The following is a 20,455-nucleotide window of genomic DNA, read 5'->3' on the forward strand; positions in this document are numbered from 1 at the left end:
TCAGGATGCTTAATGTAAATTTCTTCCTCTAAATTTCCATACAGAAAGACAGTTTTCACATCCTTATGCTGTAGCTCTAAGTCATAATGAGCTACTAGTGTCATAATTATTCTAAATGAATCTTTCTTTGAAACAGGTGAAAATGTTTCATTGAAATCAATACCATCCTTTCGAGTAAAACCTCTGGCAACACGCCTGACCTTGTATCGTTAAATATTGTCATTTGAGTCGTGTTTGGCCTTAAAAACTCATTTACAGCCAACGGGTTTACAACCTTTAGGCAATTCAACAAGATCACATACTTCATTATGTTCCATTGATTTTAACTCATCTTTCATGGATTCGACCCATTTAGAAGAATTATGACTATTTATAGCATGTGAAAATGAAACTGGATCTTCATCAATACCAATGTCAAAATCTAATTCATGAAGATAAACCACATATCATCAGATATAGCAGATCTCATTTGTCTTTGAGATCTTCTTAATGCTACTTCTGTAGGAATATCATTTGTGGGTTCATTGTTAACTTCATCATGGAGTGATTGACCATTAATCTCTTTATCATTAATTTGTTGTTCAGGCATGTGATTAAATTGTTCAACCGTTGCAGGCTGAGCAATTTGAGTAACTTTAGGTAGAGTAATTTGACGCACCGGAACAACAAATTGAGAAGAAGATATCAGAGAATCTTGCACCGTAACTTCTTTAAGTTCCACTTTTCGTGGTTCAATGCTCCCACTTATGTTATCATTCTCAATGAACTTGGCATTTCCAGTTTCAACAATTCTAGTAGTATGGCTAGGACAGTAGAATCTATACCCTTTAGATTTATCTGGATAACCAATGAAAAATCCACTAGTTGTTCTTAAGTCCAGTTTCTTTTCATGTGAATTATAAATGCGTATCTCCGTTGGGCATCCCCAAACATGAAGGTGCCTTAAACCAGGTTTCCTTCCTGTCCACAGTTCAAATGGTGTTTTTGAAACTGCCTTACTAGGAACCCTGTTTAATAAATAGGCAGCGGTTTTTAAAGCATATGTCCACAGTGATAAGGGTAAAGAAGAATAACTCATCATACTCCTAACCATTTCCATCAATGTACGATTACGCCTTTCTGCAACACCATTTTGTTGTAGTGTACCAGGCATTGTGTATTTTGCACAAATACCACGTCTTTCAAGAAATTTAGCAAATGGACCAGGGCATCGTCCACTTTCATTATAGTTTCCATAATACTCACCACCCCTATCAGATCTTTTATAATTTTCACATTTTTGTCCATTTGTCTTTCGACCTCATTCACAAATACCTCCAAGGCATTTATTGATTGAGATTTTTTATGCAACAAATAGACATAACCATAACGTGAAAAAAATCATCAATAAATGTGATGATATTTTCTTTTCCGAATGTTGGGACATCAAAAGGTCCACATATATGAGTGTGTATAATTTCAAGGAGCCGTGTGCTTCTTGTGGCTGCGTTCTTATTTGTGTGGTTTGAATATTTCCTTTAATACAATCCACACAAATACCAAGATCAGTAAAATCCAATTCAAGAAGGATTTCGTTCTTTACAAGTCTTTGAATCCTTTCTTTAGATATGTGACCCAAACGTTTATGCCACAAGTAAGCTGATCTTTCATTCACTAAACTTCGTTTAGTTCCAATACAATGATGCGGGGTTAAAAGAATTTCAGCAAAAAGATTGTCAAGCTCTAGTTTGTACAAACCATCGAAAAGAATACCAGAACCAATAAAATGATTTTGCTTAAATAAACTGAAACAACCATTTCCAAACTTAAAAAGGAAAATCCATAAGAGTCCAGTTTTGACAAAGAAATTAAATTCCTAGAAACAGAAGGAACATAAAGAGTTTCAAACAAATCCAAATGATTTCCATCAAAGCTTCGGCTGTAGGCCAGCGATAACGTGACAAAAAAGCAAGGATAAGCAAGATCTGAGGCTGAGGGTTTTTTTCGATCTTTTTAAATCTAGCTCCTAACCATCAAGAAATGAACTTTGTTGTTGTCAAATTATTGGATGTAAAAAGAATCTTGAGTCATTTTACTCATGTTGATTTCTTATTTGTTAAGTGATCTGCGAACAACTAAAGACTGCTTCTTTGATAAGTTGCATGGACTAGCATCTATGACCTCATGCTTGTTTGTTTCACATTCTATATGTTGATTTAAATGAAATACTCCATATTTCTTAACTTCTATATATTGAACTTATATTTCACTTTTATAGAGAATACTAGTTTTTTAAGCGCATTGTGCTATTGGGATAATGCCCAATATTTTTTTTAAATAAGTACTTTAAAGTATATCAAGGCAAGATTATATTGAAATTGTTCATGCATAGATAATTGAATGTTAAATTTGTGTATTTAAATAGACAATTCTAAGTTTACAAATGCAAGATAATATAGTCAAGATTGATTATAATTGTCAATAAAATAATTGTATAGATATGGTTGAAACCAAATATGGGACATAAGGGAGAGCAAATAAAAATTGGGGCATAAAATATTAAATATATACTAATATAGAAGAGCTAACTGCGGATTGCCAAACAAGGACATAGCGAGATAGTTTCCCACTTCAATTTGTTGTGTGATTTGAATACTCTTTTTGTCAATAAATCCCCCAAGTAGTTAATAGGATTGGCTTAATTATATTTTTTTAATTTTTAAAAACAATTATTATTATTATTATTATTATTATTATTATTATTATTATTATTATTATTATTATTATTATTATTATTATTATTATTATTATTATTATTATTATTATTATTATTATTATTATTATTATTATTATTATTATTATTATTATTATTATTATTATTATTATTATTATTACTACTACTACTACTATTATTACTATTATTATGTCATTTTACATGTTAATCTAAACAACTAATTTTTTTTAAATATCTTTTTACCAATCGTTGATATTTCGCTGGTCAAATTCACTAATAATATAATCCGCTAACGCTAACCGCTAACTGTTGATTGTCAAACAAGGACATTGCAAGGTAGTTCTCACTTCAATTTGTTGTGTGATTTGAATACTCTCTTTGTCAACAAATCCCTCAAGTAGTTAATATGATTGACTTTAATAATTATATTTTTAAAATTTTTTCATGGTATTAATAAAATACTTGGTAAATAAATATATAGCATTATTTTGTATTGAGTAAATACCCAAAATGGTCATTCGACTATGGCTAAATTCATAAATTGGTCATCGACTTTCAATTTCGACCAATTAAGTCCTTAACTTTACAATTTTGACACGATTTGATTCTCCATCAATTTGACCATTTGTTGATCGTGATCTTTGAGGATATATATGTAATTTCATGGTCCATCGCACAAGGGCACCGACGACAAAGCCTACCGCTGCGTTTACGAGCAGGAAGATTCGCAAGGGAAAGTCAGAATCAACCTCTCAGAAGACCGCCGGCGAAGCCCTCAAATCCAACATAACCACAATCGGCCCGCTCGTTCTCCCGGTATTGGAGAAGCTCCTCTTCCTCTTCACCTAATCGGCCGGAAATCTTCAATCCCATATGTAAACCCTACATTCCCGACTGAAAACAGGCCTTCGAACACTTCTACATCAACGGCGGCGGCCGTGCCGTCATCGACGATCTCCAGGATGACATTGCACCGGTACGGAAACACGTCGTCTTCTTCGCTCTGGTACGAACTCAACTACATTGAATCCAAAGGGAGGATGAAGAAAGACGACCAGATTTGGTAGATTGCTTTCGACAGTGGATTCAAATGTAACAGTGCGGTCTGGAAATGCAACCGGAACCTTAAAAAATCGACGATTGACCATTAAAGTACATATATACCCTCAAAAATCACAATCAACAAACGGTCAAATAGACAGAGGACCAAATTGTGTTAAAATTGCAAAGTTAAGGACTTAATTGGTTGAAATTGAAAGTCGAGGACCAATTTGTGAATTTAGCTATAGTCGAGGGACCATTTTGGGTATTTACTCTTTTGTATTATAACTTTGATATTTAATTAAAAAATAGTGCACAAAAAAAGATAATAGCCAATGTAGTGAATATAATCAATTGATGAATTTGAATGTAAAGAATTTTTACATTGGAGAAATATAAAGACAATATAACTAATAAAATTATTTCTCTTAATTAATTTATTGATAATGAATAATTTTTTTAATAAAGACATTGTATGGACAATGTATTGAATATAATCAATTGATGAATTTGAATGTAAAGAATTTTTATATTGGAGAAAAATAAATACAATATAACTAATGAAATGATTTCTCTTATTTAATTTATTGATAATGAATAATTTTTTTTTTTAATAAAGACATTGTAGACACATAATTCTAAATTAAATAAATGCATATGTATTATTTTTGTTGTAGCTATTAAATTATTATTTCTACTATACTAATAAGAGCCCAAGAGAGTTAGACCTATAATGGATAGAAAAAATGGCGGTCAAATTTTTTAATCAAATGAATGGCACAGATTGATCATATTTTAATTTTTCCATAAGATTTCCTAATTTATCCTTAATGAATATGATTATCCGTTAACTTTTCCGTTAAATATTATCTTTTCCGTTAATTTTTGTTAGTTCACCGTTAACTTACTCATTGATTTCAATAAGAAAGGTCTTAGGTTCGAACCTCATCCCAATCAAAGTTGACATAATTAGTACTCTATATTTAGTAGCTACAACAAAAAATAATACATATGCATTTCTTTAATTTAAAATTATGTGTATACAATGTCTTTATTCAAAAAAAAATTATTCATTATCAATAAATTAAATAAACGAAATAATTTCATTATTTATATTGTATTTATTTTTCTCCAATATAAAAATTCTTTACATTCAAATTCATCAATTGGTTATATTCGCTACATTATCCCTACAATGTCTTTATTAAAAAAAAAAATTATTCATTATCAATAAATTAATTAAGAGAAATAATTTTATTAGTTATATTATCTTTATATTTATCCAATGTAAAAATTCTTTACATTCAAATTCATCAATTGATTATATTCACTACATTGTCTATTATCTTTTTTTGTGTACTATTTTTAATTAAATATCAAAGTTATAATACAAAATGATGCTATATATTTATTTACCAAGTATTTTATTAATACCATGAAAAAATTAAAAAAATCTACTATACTAAAAAGAGCCCAAGAGAGTTAGGCCTATAATGGGTAGAAAAAATGGCGGTCACAGATTTTAATCAAATGAATGGCTCAGATTGATTAAAAGATTGATAAGATTTAAATTTTACACTAAAATTTCCTAAAATACCCACACACCGTTACTAACTCCGTTAAAATTTTAAGAATTGCCGTTAGTTCACCGTTAACTTACTCATTGATTTCAATAAATAAATAAAAAAAAGGTCTTAGGTTCGAACCTCATCCCAATCAAAGTTGGCATAATTAGTACTCTATTTTACTCTTATTAAATTATATAAATAATAATGTAGTAGCTACAACAAAAAATTATAGATATGCATTTCTTTAATTTAGAATTATGTGTCCACAATGCCTTTATTCAAAAAAAAATTATTCATTATCAATAAATTAAATAAGAGAAATAATTGTATTAGTTATATTGTCTTTCTTTTTCTACAATATAAAAATTCTTTATATTCAAATTTATTAATTGATTATATTCGTTACATTGTCCTTACAATGTCTTAATTCAGTGAAAAAAAATTATTCATTATCAATAAATTAATTAAGAGAAATATTTTCATTAGTTATATTGTCTTTATTTTTCTCAAATGTAAAAATTTTTACATTGAAATTCATCAATTGATTATATTCACTGCATTGTCTATTATCTTTTTTTTTGCACTATTTTTCTAATTAAATATCAAAGTTATAATACAAAATAATGCTATATATTTATTTACCAAGTATTTTATTAATACCATGAAAAAATTTTAAAAATATATAATTAATAAAGCCAACCATATTAACTACTTGAGAGATTTTGTGACAAAGAGAGTATTCAAATCACACAACAAATTGAAGTGAGAACTACCTTGCAATGTCATTGTTTGACAATCAGCTGTTAGCGCGCGGATTATATTAGCGGATTTGACCAACGAATTTATTTAATTATTAACATTGGGTAGAAAAAATGACCGCCAAATTATTAAATCAAATGAATGGTTCAAATTGTTCAGGTTTTAATTTTTTTTTAAATTTTTCTAATTTATCCTTAATTATATGATTATCCATTTAACTTTTTCGTTAAATACCGTTAATTCACCGTTAGTCTAATTATAATATTAACGTCTAATATAGAATTATAATTACATCATTAATCTAATTCTAATATTAAAGTCTTAATAGAACTTAACCACAAATCCTAATGTCGAAATCTCCTCAAACAATATTAGTATATATTTAATATTTTATGCCCTAATTTTTATTTGTTCTCCCTTATGTCCCGTATTTGGTTTCAACCATACCTATACAATTATTTTATTGACAATTATAATCAATCTTGACTATATTATCTTGCATTTGTAAACTTAGAATTACCTATTTAACCCGCACGGGCCAATGGTTTAGTGGGCAGTATTTGGGAGAAGAGACCAAGGTTTAAACCTCGGCGGCGGCAGTGCGGGAATTATGTCCAAAGTGGGCAGATTCCTTGTTCACACCGGCATTTGGTCCTGTCTGCTGAACCATTGAGTCACCGTGATTTACAACTTCCTACAATGCTCTGTCGGGTTAGAGTGTGGGGGGCCCTTGGGGTAGGGGACTCAACCTTTGGTAGAAGAATTACCTATTTAAATACACAAATTCAACCTTCAATTATCTATCCATGAACAATTTCAATATAATCTTGTCTTAATATACTTTAAAGTACTTATTTAAAAAAAACATTGGGCATTATCCCAATCGCGCAATGCGCGTAAAAAACTAGTATAATTAATAAAGTCAATCATATTAACTACTTTAGGGATTTGTTGACAAAGAGAATATTCAAATCACATAACAAATTGAAGTGAGAACTACCTCGCAATGTCCTTGTTTGGCAATCAGCAGTTAGCGGTTAGCGTTAGCGGATTATATTAGTGAATTTGACCAGCAGATTATATCAACGGTTAGTAAAAAAATATTTGAAAAAATTAACTGTTTAGATTAACATCTAAAATGACCTAAGAGTATACATATATTTAATAATAATAATAATAATAATAATAATAATAATAATAATAATAATAATAATAATAATAATAATAATAATAATAATAATAATAATAATAATAATAATAATAATAATAATAATAATTGTTTTTTAAAAAATAAAAAATATATATAATTAAACCAATCATATTAACTACTTGGGAATTTATTGACAAAACGAGTATTCAAATCACACAACAAATTGAAGTGGGAAACTATCTCGCGATTTCCTTGTTTGGCAATCATTAGCTCTTCAATATTAATATATAATTGTTTTAAAAAATTAAAAAATAAAAAAATATAATTAATCCAATCATATTAACTACTTGGAGATTTATTGACAAAACGAGTATTCAAATCACATAACAAATTGAAGTGGGAAACTATCTTGTAATGTCCTTGTTTGGCAATAAGCAGTTAGCTCTTCAATATTAGTATATATTTAATATTTTATGCCCTAATTTTTATTTGTTCTCCCTTATATCCCGTATTTGGTTTCAACCATACCTATACGTACAATTATTTTATTGACAATTATAATCAATCTTGACTATATTATCTTACATTTGTAAACTTAGAATCGCCTATTTAAATACGCAAATATAACATTCAATTATCTATGCATGAACAATTCCAATATAATCTTGCCTTGATATATTAAAGTATTTATTTAAAAGAATAACATTGGGCATTATCCCAATCGCGCAATGCCCGTAAAAAACTAGTAATTTAATAAGAGTAAAATAGAGTACTAATTATGCCAACTTTGATTGGGATGAGGTTCGAACCTAAGACCTTTCTTATTGAAATCAATGAGTAAGTTAACGGTGAACTAACAGAAATTAACGGAAAAGATAATATTTAACGGAAAAGTTAACGGATAATCATATTCATTAAGGATAAATTAGAAAATTTTAAGAAAAAATTAAAATTTGATCAATCTGATCTATTCATTTGATTAAAAAATTTGACAGCCATTTTTTCTACCCATTATAGGCCTAACTCTCTTGGTGTCTTATTAGTATATATAGTAGATTAAAAAACGTTGGAACAATCCACAAAACAAAATAAATTTTTTCACTTTCTATTCAACATAACTTATTTTATAGTTTATAATTTATTTTAAACTATCAACAAACTATCAAGCTTTATTTTAAGCAATCAATAAAATTATATTTCTCTTTTTTTTTTAAAGATTAATTGATAACATGTGATTCTCAAAGTAATTTTGACATAATGCATGCATTTTTAACGAATTCTTCTCTATAATAATTCGTAAATCTAGATCAGCTAATTGTTCTAGGATAGCCCCGCACCCGTAGAAATTTCTCAATTGCAAAATGTATCAAAACCTTCGGTAGTAAAAAAAAAAAAAAAAAAAAAAGAAGATTCTGTATTTCCAAGATTGGATTTCATATTCGAATAAATTCCGTAATCATAAAAAAAGTGGATTTTTAATTATGGGCCTAGAAAAAGAAAAATTGGGATAGGATTCCATAGGAGCTCCCCCTTCGAAATCGGACGTGAATGTTTCCTTTCATCCGGCTCAAGTAGGTACACCAAATAAAAAAAATAAAGACAAAGGAGTTTTCGTTTTCACATTCTAGAAAACTCAAAAACAAAAAAGTACTAATAATACACATCCACAAAGGCCCACAAAACACTAACAATCTTGAAAAGATGAAAGACAAGGCACAATCATAATTGTGTGAACCATACTATCAAATAATATACATTCAGTACACAAATAATATACTTTTAGTATATTATAAATATATATATTGTATTCAGGAAAAGTACATTATTTGAATACTGAAAATACATTATTTTATATAATGTACATTCAATACACAAATAATGTACTTCTAATATATTAAAAATGTACTTTTTGTTATGGTTCACACAATAATTTGCTCACAAAGCACTACCCCACAGGAATCACAGGAAAGTGTGTTGTGCACCAACCAAAAGTTAACTAAAGTTGAAACAATACTCCCCCAACCTCGGACAACAAAGATTCCAGAAGCCTCATTGTCACAAATCCTAAATATGGTCCATCCATTTGGTTTCAGTTTCACATAATATCTTTAGAAGCCTGCTCTTAGAAATGAAAGCAAGATAACTCCATAACCACAAATGAAATGAATATATTGTGAAGTTCTTGAGGGATGGGGAATGGGGAGGGGAGGAGGAACACGAAATCACTTGGAAACAAGTAGCCTAGCCTAGCCTAGCCTAGCCTAGCCACAATATATTACCGGAACACTAACAACATTGTTGACCGTATAACACAACTTCAACGGGCAAAATTAGAGACATTAATAATGATGGCCAGTTGGATATGGCAAAACTCGGATTCTACCCACACTAGCTCGAGGGAGAAAAACAATGATTCCCAGACACACTAATATAGCCCGGTCCACCCCTCCAGTGCAGAATGAACATCAATGGTTTTACAAATCATTTCCCCCATTGTAGAGTAGAGATAAGATGAAAAAATAAAGGAAAGTGAAATTGGGGTTTTAGGAATAATCAGACCTCAAAGGTGGGAGCGAGTCTTTTTTTTTCATTGCTTCTTCATCTTTGTCCCTCCAATAGCTTTCTTATCCTCCTTTTCCGGCACAAACCTTGGCAACGTCACCAGGGTGTTCACCCGAGACACCCCTTCAAGGGCAGACCATTCTTTCCCGACTTCCTCATTCAAGTCCTCTTGCTCTAACACTTCCTCTCGACTCTCGTCCGAAAGTTCCCCCTGTTCATGTCGGTCAGCCTCCTTTTCCGTTGCAACAGCCCTGGAGGCCGAAGACATATCATTTGACTTTGAATTGAGAAAGAGGCAGACAACCGCACAATCATCAACTTTGGAATTCGCGTATTTGGTCTTCCAGCCTCGAACAGCAGTTTCAACCAGCGCTTTAGCTGCAGATGAACGCGTTGATGAAGCCACTACCTTAACTACCTCTTCATTAGAGAGAACATCCCAAATCTGCAAAATTTATTGATTCATGATGGGTGGACATGAAGAAAATGCAAAATAATAATAAGAATAAAAGTAACAATTTAAAAATTCAAAGAGAAAGTTGCACTTTTCGTCCCTAAGTTATAGGGTAATTGTAGGATTTGTCCCTATTTGTTGGTCGTGCTCACTTCTCGTCCCTAAGTTATAATTGACGTGGTAAATTTCGTCCTTTTTCTAACAAGTCGTGCTCACTTCTCGTCCCTAACGTTATAAATTCGTCCTTTTTCTAACAGGTCGTGCTCACTTCTTGTCCCTAAGCTATATGGACGAGAAGTGAGCACGACCTGTTAGAAAAAAGGACGAAATGTATAACGTTAGTTATAGTTTGGGGACGAGAATTGAGCACGACTAAAAAATAGGGACAAATACTACAATTACCCTATAACTTAGGGACCAAAAGTGCAATTTTTCCTAAAATAAAATCTTCAAGAAAGGAGATGCTACAAGAACAAAATAAAGTTATATACTATACCCCATCCGTTGCCAAGACAATAAATTCATCTTTGTCCGTTAAACGTCTATACGAAACTTCTGGCACAGAGATGAGACCAAAATCCTTGAGACAAAAATCTCCAAAAGCACGTGCCATGGCAAGGCCAGGAGAGTCGGTATTTGGAAGCCACACTCTTGCTACCCCAGGTTCATCACGGAGAGCAAATACACGCCCCTTACATTTGCGAATCCTCTCCGCTTCCACTGTTAAATCAGAAAAAGGAAAGTTCAAGAGAAGTTTGACACCGTAGTTCAAATACAATGCAGGATAGGGGATAGCTCGATCTAAATTACTAGTCAAGCTTTCAAAGTTCCTAGATTACAAAATTAGAAAATAGAGTTAATTCCAGCAATGGTCCCTTGAGTATGATGATTTTCCACAATTGGTCCTCGACTTTTAATTTGGACAATTTAACCATCTGACTATCAAAATCTTTCCAATTGTAGTCCTTCCTTCAAATCTTGATTAAGTGGCTGTCAAATTGAGGGGTAAAAACGTCATTTTCCTTGCTGAGTGAAAATTGAGCAGGACGACTCCTTTTTTCCTTCTCCGCCTCATCCCAGCTTCTGGTCCACAAGAAACGTAACCAATAACTTTAAGAACAGTAATGACGGTGCGGCCTCAGCCGGTTCGAAGATTATTGACCGGAGAAAACGTTCTTCTCGATCTCAGGGGGCTCTACGGCGTTGCCAATCTCGCCGGCAGCCGGAGTCAGCCTCCTGCACATGTTTCTGCATTGATTCAACCTTTAATGGATCATAAAGAGCAGAAAGAACAAAAATCTTCTGCCCTAAAGATCCTAGCACATGCTAGGAAACATTCTTCTGAATCACCATTTCCATTATCATCAACAATCTCTCCGCGAGGAAGCATTTTTGATGAAACAGCAAACATTTTGGACAGAGTTACCTCCACTGTCTTTTCTCTTCAGAAGCAAGCGTGATATTCGAAAAGACTGAGCAAAGACGGGATCAGGCATGTATTTAACAACCATTGACAAAACTGTATCAGATAAGGGCAGCCAGCGGCTCATGACTGACTGAAGCACTGCTTTTGGATCCTTATGTTGAAGTTCACGAGGAGGTATGGACAAATTGAATGACTTGATAACTTTCTCAAGCATCCCCTTATCGCCATCTGCTTCCAATGCAGCTTGATAAACCTGCCATAGATTGACTTGATAACTTTCTCAAGCACAAATTGCACAAACATTGGCCGAGCCTTGGTTCCACTAACTCCCTTCTTACCTACAATCATCTTGGTCTTGGCGTTGAAATATCTAGGACCCCAAAATGCCTTCTGCAATGCAAATGAACTTGCACCAAGTTTTGAAGCATAAAATTCAACAAAATAACTAATACTAAAGCCCACCCATCAAGTGCACTGTGCACATACAAACACTACATTACCCTTCTGGGGTTGAAAAGTATCCTCTTCATCATCCTCTATAAATTCAAAATTTTCATCACTCACGTCTCCCATTTGGGCTGATAGAAGTGAATCAACATCTGACTCCGGAGAAGAAAGGAAAACACTGTCTCCTTCCTTTCGAGATTAACGGCATTTTCGACTCGGAGTCGGACAATGGATTTATCAACAGGAGTTGGTGGCCGACTCCGGTGCCGGCGAGATTGGCAACGCCGTAGAGCCCCCCGAGACCGAGAAGAATGTTTTCTCCGGTCAATAATCTTCGAACCAGCTGAGGCCGCACCGTCATTACTGTTCTTAAAGTTATTGGTTACGTTTCTTGTGGACCAGAAGCTGGGATGGGGCGGAGAAGAAAAAAAGGAGTCGGCCTGTCCAATTTTCACTCAGTAGGAAAAGTACGTTTTTATCCCTCAATTTGACAGCCACTTAACCAGGATTTGACGGAAGGACTACAATTGGAAAGATTTTGATAGTCAGATGGTTAAATTGTCCAAATTAAAAGTCGAGGACCAATTGTGGAAAATCATCATACTCAAGGGACCATTGCTGGAATTAACTCTTAGAAAATATTATTTTTTTAAAATGTAGAGCTCAATATTGGTCGAGGATAGTGGCATGCCCAAGAAATGGTGCAATTCAAACTTAGGAGATCAGTTCAAAACAAAGACACTGAGAAATAGTAGCAAATTCACCTGGAAGATTAGGCTTAAGATCCACAGTCAACTGTACAGCAGTAATATAATCGTCTTTATCTCTTGTACCCAGTACAGCTCTAGAGTCTCCAACGTTCCCAATTACAAGTTCCCGACCCTGAAAAAGTAACATTTGTAATGGCATAATAAGATAGAACGCGACTTTTGACCCCACAGTTTGTATAGTTACCTGTTTCACGAGAGTTACTGCAGTAGTCCCACTACAGAAGCAATCTATATTCGTAACGGATCTCAATTCCCTATCCATGACCTTAAAAGCGTTTAAGAATGATTCCTTCAAGGCATCGGGGTGCTTTTGAACTTCTTCAACGTCAGTAGAGGCACTTGGCTCCTCAACTGCAGTTATTACCGAAACATCCAGAGAATTTAGGCTATCCAGAGAATTCAGGTTGATCTCTCTAAGGACATCCTCGCTTTTAGTATTAACTTCCCAGTGGGCACTTAATTTCAAGGGCAGAGAGTCTCTCACCCGCTTTGCAACCATGTGACCATGAGGACCATGGCCATCAAAAACACCACAAAAGACGGTGTCTGTTCTTGATCCAAAATTCTGAAAATTTTAATAATACAAGGATCATTTAACCATTCCTTCTCAGAGGAAAAGAAATCATCTTAAAAGAACACGCAAAAGCCAGAAAACGGGAAAATTATATACAGAAACAAAAACGAAACGCCCTAGGCACTGGAGAATAATAGAGCAAGGAGGAAACTTGTATAATAGCTACGACTTCCAATGGAGCATAGAGTGAGCAGTTGTATGCTAGTCATGTCTACAAAGCACCAATGTCTATTATCTAAAGAATACTACTTCATTGGATACTTTTACTTCTTTCAGTTGCAGTGCTCAACTATGATACTTTGATGCTTATGAAACATATAGTCTATTTGGGGTGACAAGGGAAACCCCCCAGACTAGGTAAACCCCGCCTTTTGACCCTAGCCGGCAAAGGACCACAGGAAGGTAAACCAGCCTAAATTGCCCATAGCTGACCGGCTCAAACCAAGGAGTCTGGGATTCAAACTCGTGACCTTGTGGATCCTTAGCCAACTTGGCTGGCTGGGATTCGAACATAGTCTATTTAATTAGCCTAAAAGATGATTAGTGATGCAACAGTATAATTATTATGTGCCGTGCCTAATGGAGATGCAAATACGAGTACACACCTCCCAAACAATCATCGCGTCTTGATTTGTTCCTTTCTTCCCCTGCTGACTAAAGAGGGCAGCCACCTCACTGGAGCCATTCAAGAACCTCCGCCCTGGAATCCGGTGCAAATGCTCCTCCCTCCTGTAATCAAACGAAGAATTCCGAGACGCTGCCCTCCTCTTGAAGCTTTTCTTCTTCTGAATCCCAATAGCAGACATGGGAGAACCCGGATGCGGGCTCCTGCTTTCAGAAGAAAAGCAGGACCCCATCCGGAGGGCCCTCAATATATTCGATAAGCAATCCAGAACAGATAAACAATCACAACCCCTATTTTCCGTATTTGCCTCCGTCACAGCCCTCCTAATAATACCCTCTCTGAGCTCTTCAGACCACTTTCCCCAATCCAATCAAATCACCCTTGCATCCACTGCCAAATCCAATAAACTTCAACTAGGAAACAGCACAATAATCCAATCCCCCAAATTTGTTTCAGCCTCAAAAGGCAACTAACTTTTAATACCACACCTACAAAAGTACAATATGAATAGTATAATAATATATTAAAATATATATATATATATATAACAAGAATATAAACACCCACTCACTTCCTCTTTCCCCTCTTTTTGTTCTTCCTAAATTATTACAAAATTAAAGAAAACCAAAAGCAGGGGAGAGCATCAAGATCAGATCTATCAAACCAGTGATCTCTTTAAGTTTCTTCAATCCAAGGAGAAACTTTTCTACCCCTAATGTAAATCATATATAAAATACTCAAAATTTTAAAACACCCACCCCCATATCAGCTGAAAATAAGCAGAATTACCCAGAAATCCAATCATGAGAGAGTACCTTTTTTCTCGGATCAAATCCAAATCCAAATTAATACCAAAAAAAACAAGTATGGCATGCAGTTCCACAAGAATTGTTCAACAAGAAGAGGTGATCAGATACATACCCGCCTGTCTTTTTCCTGCAAAAACAGACAAGTTAACGGGAAGATGAACGAACAAAACGGGCAGAGAGAAACGAGGAGAGGATTGAGATTTGCAAAAGAATCGCCGATAGGACTTATTACAAGTTTGGCAATAAATGTAGCACTACATCCATGAATGTGTATAAGATACGTATGTATGTTGTGCGTATGTTAATGGTGAAAGGGTAGAAATCCAGGAAGGCTGTTTTAAGGTTTTGCGTTTGTGGCTGTGCAAAGCTTTACACGGCCCGACCGTTTCCTTTTCAAGATCCGACATGTGGGCAAGCCATGCCTCGTTGTTTTGTGTTAATTTTAGTAACATAGGGAGTTTCAACTATAACGATGTAATAATTGTTTTTATGGGAAAAATTTAATCCCTAATTTATAGGATAAGAGTTCTATTACGCGTACTTCTAAAAACAAATTATAATGTTGTGTGGATCATAACAAAAAGTACATTTTTAATATATTAAAAGTACATTATTTGTATATTGAATGTACATTATATAAAATAGGAAAAATAGCACTTTTTTTCTTGAGTTATATACTTATAACACTTTTTCTCCTGAAGTAGCTGTTTTTCCCCTGAAATGTTAAATAGACATATTTACCCTTAAAATAAATATTTCATTTATTTTTCTTCTCTAACAAATTGTAACCACAATTTGGTTCAACCAAACAAGATACTATAACAACCAAATCAAAACATTCCAATTATAATTAAGAATCAAAACCCGATATTTAGAGTTTATTAAAATTGCGAACCAGAATGGCCAGTTCATGTTCCGAACTGAAAATAAAATAAAATAAAATACATTTATTGTTGAATTTAGACAATTTTAAAATAAAATAAAATTTTAAAATAAAATAAAATTTTAAAATAAAGACAGTTCAAAATCGCGAACCGGATCCAAAACCGCTGGTTCACGGTTCAGGATCCAGTTTTTTTAATTCATAATAATTTTAATAAACTTAAATCCAAATATTGGGTTCTGGATCTGAATCATAACTAGAGACTTTTAATTCGATTGCTATAGTGTCCGGTTCAATTAGAACCGAACCGTGGTCATCCCTACGTATATGCAATAATTTGTTAGAGAATAAAAATAAATAAAATGTTTACTTTAAGGGTAGAAATATCTATTTAATATATCAATGGAAAAAACCGCCACTTTGAAAATAATTGAGGGAACTAATGTGCTTACATGAATAATTTAAGGGGGAAAAGTGCTATAACTATATAATTTAGGGAGAAAAAATGTCATTTTCCCTATAAAATAATGTATTTTCAATATTCAAATAATATATTTTCTCTGAATACAATGCATATTTTTAATATACTAAAAGTATATTATTTGTGTACGGAATATACATTATTTGATAATATGATCCACACAATAATGATTGACTTCTAAATCTTACTCCTTCAAATATGTGGCGGGGCCTGATAGGTTATTTTCTTCATTTGGGCCATGTAAATGTGTTTACATCAAAATTTTAAGTGTGGAGTAAAAATTGGGAGTAGAGTGTGAGAGTACATATAGTACGTATTTTTCATAAAATAATTATAGAATTCGTCTCTAAGAATTGGTCTTACTCATTTTTCATCCCTAAGCTATGCTTAGTTTATGCTCTGTTTGGGAATTAATGTTAGATTCGTCTTTATTTCGTAAACTTTAAATGTTTAAAAATTATGGGTGTTACATCTATATCGTTGGTTATCTCTTGATTCATTATCTCTATTCTTTGAGTTGATTCATATCGTTGATCCGTGGTTTTGAGTGGTATTGTGGAGTACATTCTTTGTATGGTCGGTGTATTGCTTCCATTCCTTGTGATTTGTAAAGGTAGAGTTGTTAAGGCTATACTTATGTATTCTCAAGTCTCAAAACGGTTTTCATCTATAAAGTATATGTTATGTATTTCAACGCATTGGAGTGAGTTACTTAGCAATTTTTGCTAACGGTTGTTATACCTTATGTTTTCAGGTGAATAGTCAATCCGAGAACGCGTAGTGGAGCCCGGTTTAGACTAGCTTTCCCTCCCCCTTAGCTTAGTTGTTTTGGCCTGTGAGTCGTGGACTTGTAGACTCTTTTTGGATAGTGTTTTTGTAAAGCCTGTGCATCTAGGTTGGAAATCTAGATGTGGCATAAAATCCCTACTTAACTGTTTATCTCTTAACTGTTTATCTTCTGCTTAGTTTTAAATTAATTGGTTAGACTTTCTACTTATCTCTAAGTTTGAATGTCTTGTTTTATGTTTAAGTTTTGGGGGTGTTACAGGCATCTCGTAAGCCGCGATCAGCTCTGTGCTGGTCAGGGATGACGTGGGAACCCAACAACCAGTGTACTACATGAGCCGAGCCCTCCGAGGTGCGGAGCTCAGGTACTCACCCACAGAAAAGGCAATCTTCGTCGTGGACACCACGACAACTACTTCCAAGCACACCCCATGCAGGTCCTCACCAACCAACCCCTCGAGGCGGTGTTAAGGGCCTCAGGGTCAGCAAGTAGGTTGCTCAAGTGGTCCATGCGTTTGAGCCAATACAACGTACAGTTCTGACACACGCTTTTTGTTTACGGTTCTCATTTAGAAGCGTCGTCAAAAGATTAGATGAGCATGGTCGTGTATGGAAAGAGATGAAAAGAGTGAAAACAGGGTGAGTGAGAACCACCCCGAGTGTCGTACTCAAGAATGGCAATGAAAGTGATGCAGCTCTGGTTCTGACATCAATATATACTAGAACCACAGATACATCTGCACTTTGTTTATTATTATTTTTTTCTAATCATAAATTTCATCCTAACATTCCACGCACCAAAACTAATCATGTTCGTACCCAAGCAAAACCTCTCTCATGAGTTTTAAAATAGTTAGATTCTCAAAGTTTGAACCCAATAACTTTGGTTAAACACACCTGGTTCAAAGCCACCAAGTGCTGTTAGTAGCAAGTCAACCATTAAGCTTGCATAGGCATAGTTCACTGGTCCAGTAGGTAATATTTGAAAGAAGAGATCAAAGTTCAAACTTCGACAGCGATAGTGTGGGGATTATGCTCTAAATGGACATATTCCTTGAGCGAGATTTATGCCCTAAGTGAATAGATCTCTTGAGAGCACCGACATTTGGCCATGTCTGCTGAGTCATTGAGTCACCCTGATTTACATCATCCAAAATGCTCTGTCTGACCAAAGTATGAGCCCTTAGGGGTTGAGGATTCAACATTTTGGAAGAAGTAAGTCAACCATCAAACACTTCGATTTTGAAAATTTCTTTGCAAGAAAGGCAACAGGTGAAAACATGCAATACTTGTAAAAAAGAGAAGCTGAAGCCTGGTTAAGATTAACCCACTTTAGTTTTCTTCAGCAAGATAAATATCCCACAAAAAAAAAATATGAAAAGAGTCGAGGAAAAAGAAATTTTGAAATTCTTGGACAAAAGGACGATTGTTATTACACTGACATTTCGTCGAACAGGTGACATGCAACTCCAATTTCAAGGAGCTTCTGACATGGAGAGAGTTACTATAACTGGTCTACTTTCATGGATTTTCCAGTAGGTGGGTTGTCGTCAATGAGGATTTCGGAGTCAGCAGTGGCTTCAGGGTTCGGCGGTTGTTGAGTAGCGTTCATGAACTGCTGATCCATGTCTCTCAGCCTAGTCCTCACCACACTAGTCACCAAAACTGCAACAGAAAAACGAGAATAAATAAGGCGTCCATCATCTACCGTGACGGTGAAGAAATTGACGAAGAAGATCGGAAAAAATACCGGCGGCAGTTCCGATGGTCCAGAGCCAAAGGATCTTTACTCCGGGTCCTCTGTCTTTCCACATTTTTACCTTGCCCTCAGGGTTTGAACATCAAGTTGCCCTTTTCTTTCTTCCTCCTCTTTTGGGTAATGATATCAAATGGGTTGTGCCCTATTCGTCTACACTCATATGGGTCATACTAAAATATGCAATTTATATCGTGCACCGCAGTGCATGATCGATCATGCACTGCGCATCAAAACGATGTCGTTTTGTTTAATATCATGCACTGCGCATCAAAACGATGTCGTTTTGTTTAATATCATGCACTGTGCATCAAAACGATGTCATTTTGTTTAATAAAAAAAATTAAAATTTTCACAAAAAATAACTCTGTTCTTCAGTTTCATTTTGTATATACTGCAGTTTCATTTCGATATAACTACAGTTTCATTCAATATTTATGTACTCAAATATGTGAAAATGTTATTTAATTTTATTTTATATGCACTATAGTTTTATTAAAACACAACTACATGATCATTTCAATATAATTACAACTTCATTGTACAATATACTCTCAAATATATGAAATGTTATTCAGTTTCATTTTATATATACTATAGTTTCATTTCACCACAACTACAGTATCATTTTGATATAACTGCAATTTCATTTGATAATATAAAAATAATACGTGAGACAGTGTCAGTTTAGACACACTGTAGTGTCACTCCGTTATAACTGTAAAAACGGCACCGTTTTGACACGCGGTGCATAATCGATTATGCACCGTAGTGCATGATATAACGACTGACTAAAATATGAATTGTGTTGCGTTAAGTAATAGTAGAATGTGGGTTATTTCGATCCAATTCCTATTTTTAAAATGTAACTCATTTTTTTTTTTGTTTTGAAAACCTAAGCAAAACGTTTCTTTAAAGAAGATGTTCAATACAAGAAGGAACAGAAAATAACCAACAATTAGGACCAGTTTGAGAACGCATTGCTCTTGTCAAGGCTTGAGCTACTTTGTTCACTGATCTAGAAACAAACTGAAAGGACACTGATTCAAAGTGTCTTTTAAGATCACGGCACTCTCGCAAAACGCAGCCAGCATATGAAAGATCCTGAGACGTGCCATTGAGAAACCTGCAAACCATTTGACAATCTGATAACACGGCAACTCTGTTGAAACCCCTATCCTTAAGCCAAGATAGTGCTTCCCTGATCGCCAAGGCCTCCTCTAGATGAGCATCATTCAAGCATTTGACATGTCCATTTTTAGCTCCTGCGAAAGTTCCATTACCATCTTGAACAAAGATGTCATAATAAGCTTCACCAGTATCGGAAAAAATACCAGCATCAACAAACACACTTACACTATCTGCATTATGGATAGGGACCGTATTTGGATTATTTGAAGTTATTAATCCAAGCCCACCACCTTCAATGCTTCCCAACCAATCCATAACTAGAGATGTTGCCTCATTTCTGACTGAGTTCCATGGCTGACTATTCCACACAAGATCATTCCTGTTATTCCAAATACACCAGCAATAACTCATTTTAATTTACTATAATTTTAAATTAATAAATTTAAAAAGACTTAAAGTCTACAACTACAATAATAATTTAGGGTAATGCTAAACACCCCTCCACTTTTCACTGCATTTC

At 34.1% G+C, this 20,455-nt stretch overlaps 2 protein-coding genes and 1 long non-coding RNA gene across 6 annotated transcripts; all 3 read right to left on the reverse strand.

Annotated features, from left to right (window-relative positions):
• Positions 1-9,353: 9,353 nt before the first annotated feature.
• On the reverse strand, positions 9,354-15,322 carry LOC109157354 (probable protein phosphatase 2C 33). Of its 4 annotated transcripts, XM_019305249.1 has the most exons (7): positions 15,131-15,322; positions 14,905-15,025; positions 14,070-14,577; positions 13,075-13,455; positions 12,885-13,002; positions 10,744-10,967; positions 9,354-10,238 (listed from the first exon to the last, which is right to left on the reverse strand). In XM_019305249.1, exons 3-7 carry the CDS (start codon positions 14,319-14,321, stop codon positions 9,819-9,821), a joined length of 1,395 nt encoding a protein of 464 aa, XP_019160794.1. In that variant the 5' UTR covers positions 14,322-14,577; positions 14,905-15,025; positions 15,131-15,322; the 3' UTR covers positions 9,354-9,818. The 4 variants fall into 4 exon arrangements, with proteins under 4 accessions (XP_019160794.1, XP_019160795.1, XP_019160796.1 ...); XM_019305250.1 differs by having other exon boundaries at positions 15,011-15,322; XM_019305251.1 differs by having other exon boundaries at positions 14,070-14,479; positions 14,905-15,322.
• Positions 15,323-18,337: 3,015 nt separating this feature from the next.
• On the reverse strand, positions 18,338-18,936 carry LOC109157293. The gene is made up of 2 exons (XR_002050207.1): positions 18,799-18,936; positions 18,338-18,713 (listed from the first exon to the last, which is right to left on the reverse strand). It is a non-coding gene; the product is annotated as an uncharacterized LOC109157293 (long non-coding RNA).
• Positions 18,937-19,716: 780 nt separating this feature from the next.
• Positions 19,717-20,346, reverse strand: LOC109157286. The gene has a single exon (XM_019305186.1). The coding sequence runs from the start codon at positions 20,344-20,346 to the stop codon at positions 19,717-19,719; it is 630 nt and encodes a 209-aa protein (XP_019160731.1).
• Positions 20,347-20,455: the final 109 nt, after the last annotated feature.

This window comes from Ipomoea nil, unplaced genomic scaffold (assembly GCF_001879475.1).
Source record: "Ipomoea nil cultivar Tokyo-kokei standard unplaced genomic scaffold, Asagao_1.1 scaffold2779, whole genome shotgun sequence".
Lineage (NCBI taxonomy): Eukaryota > Viridiplantae > Streptophyta > Magnoliopsida > Solanales > Convolvulaceae > Ipomoea > Ipomoea nil.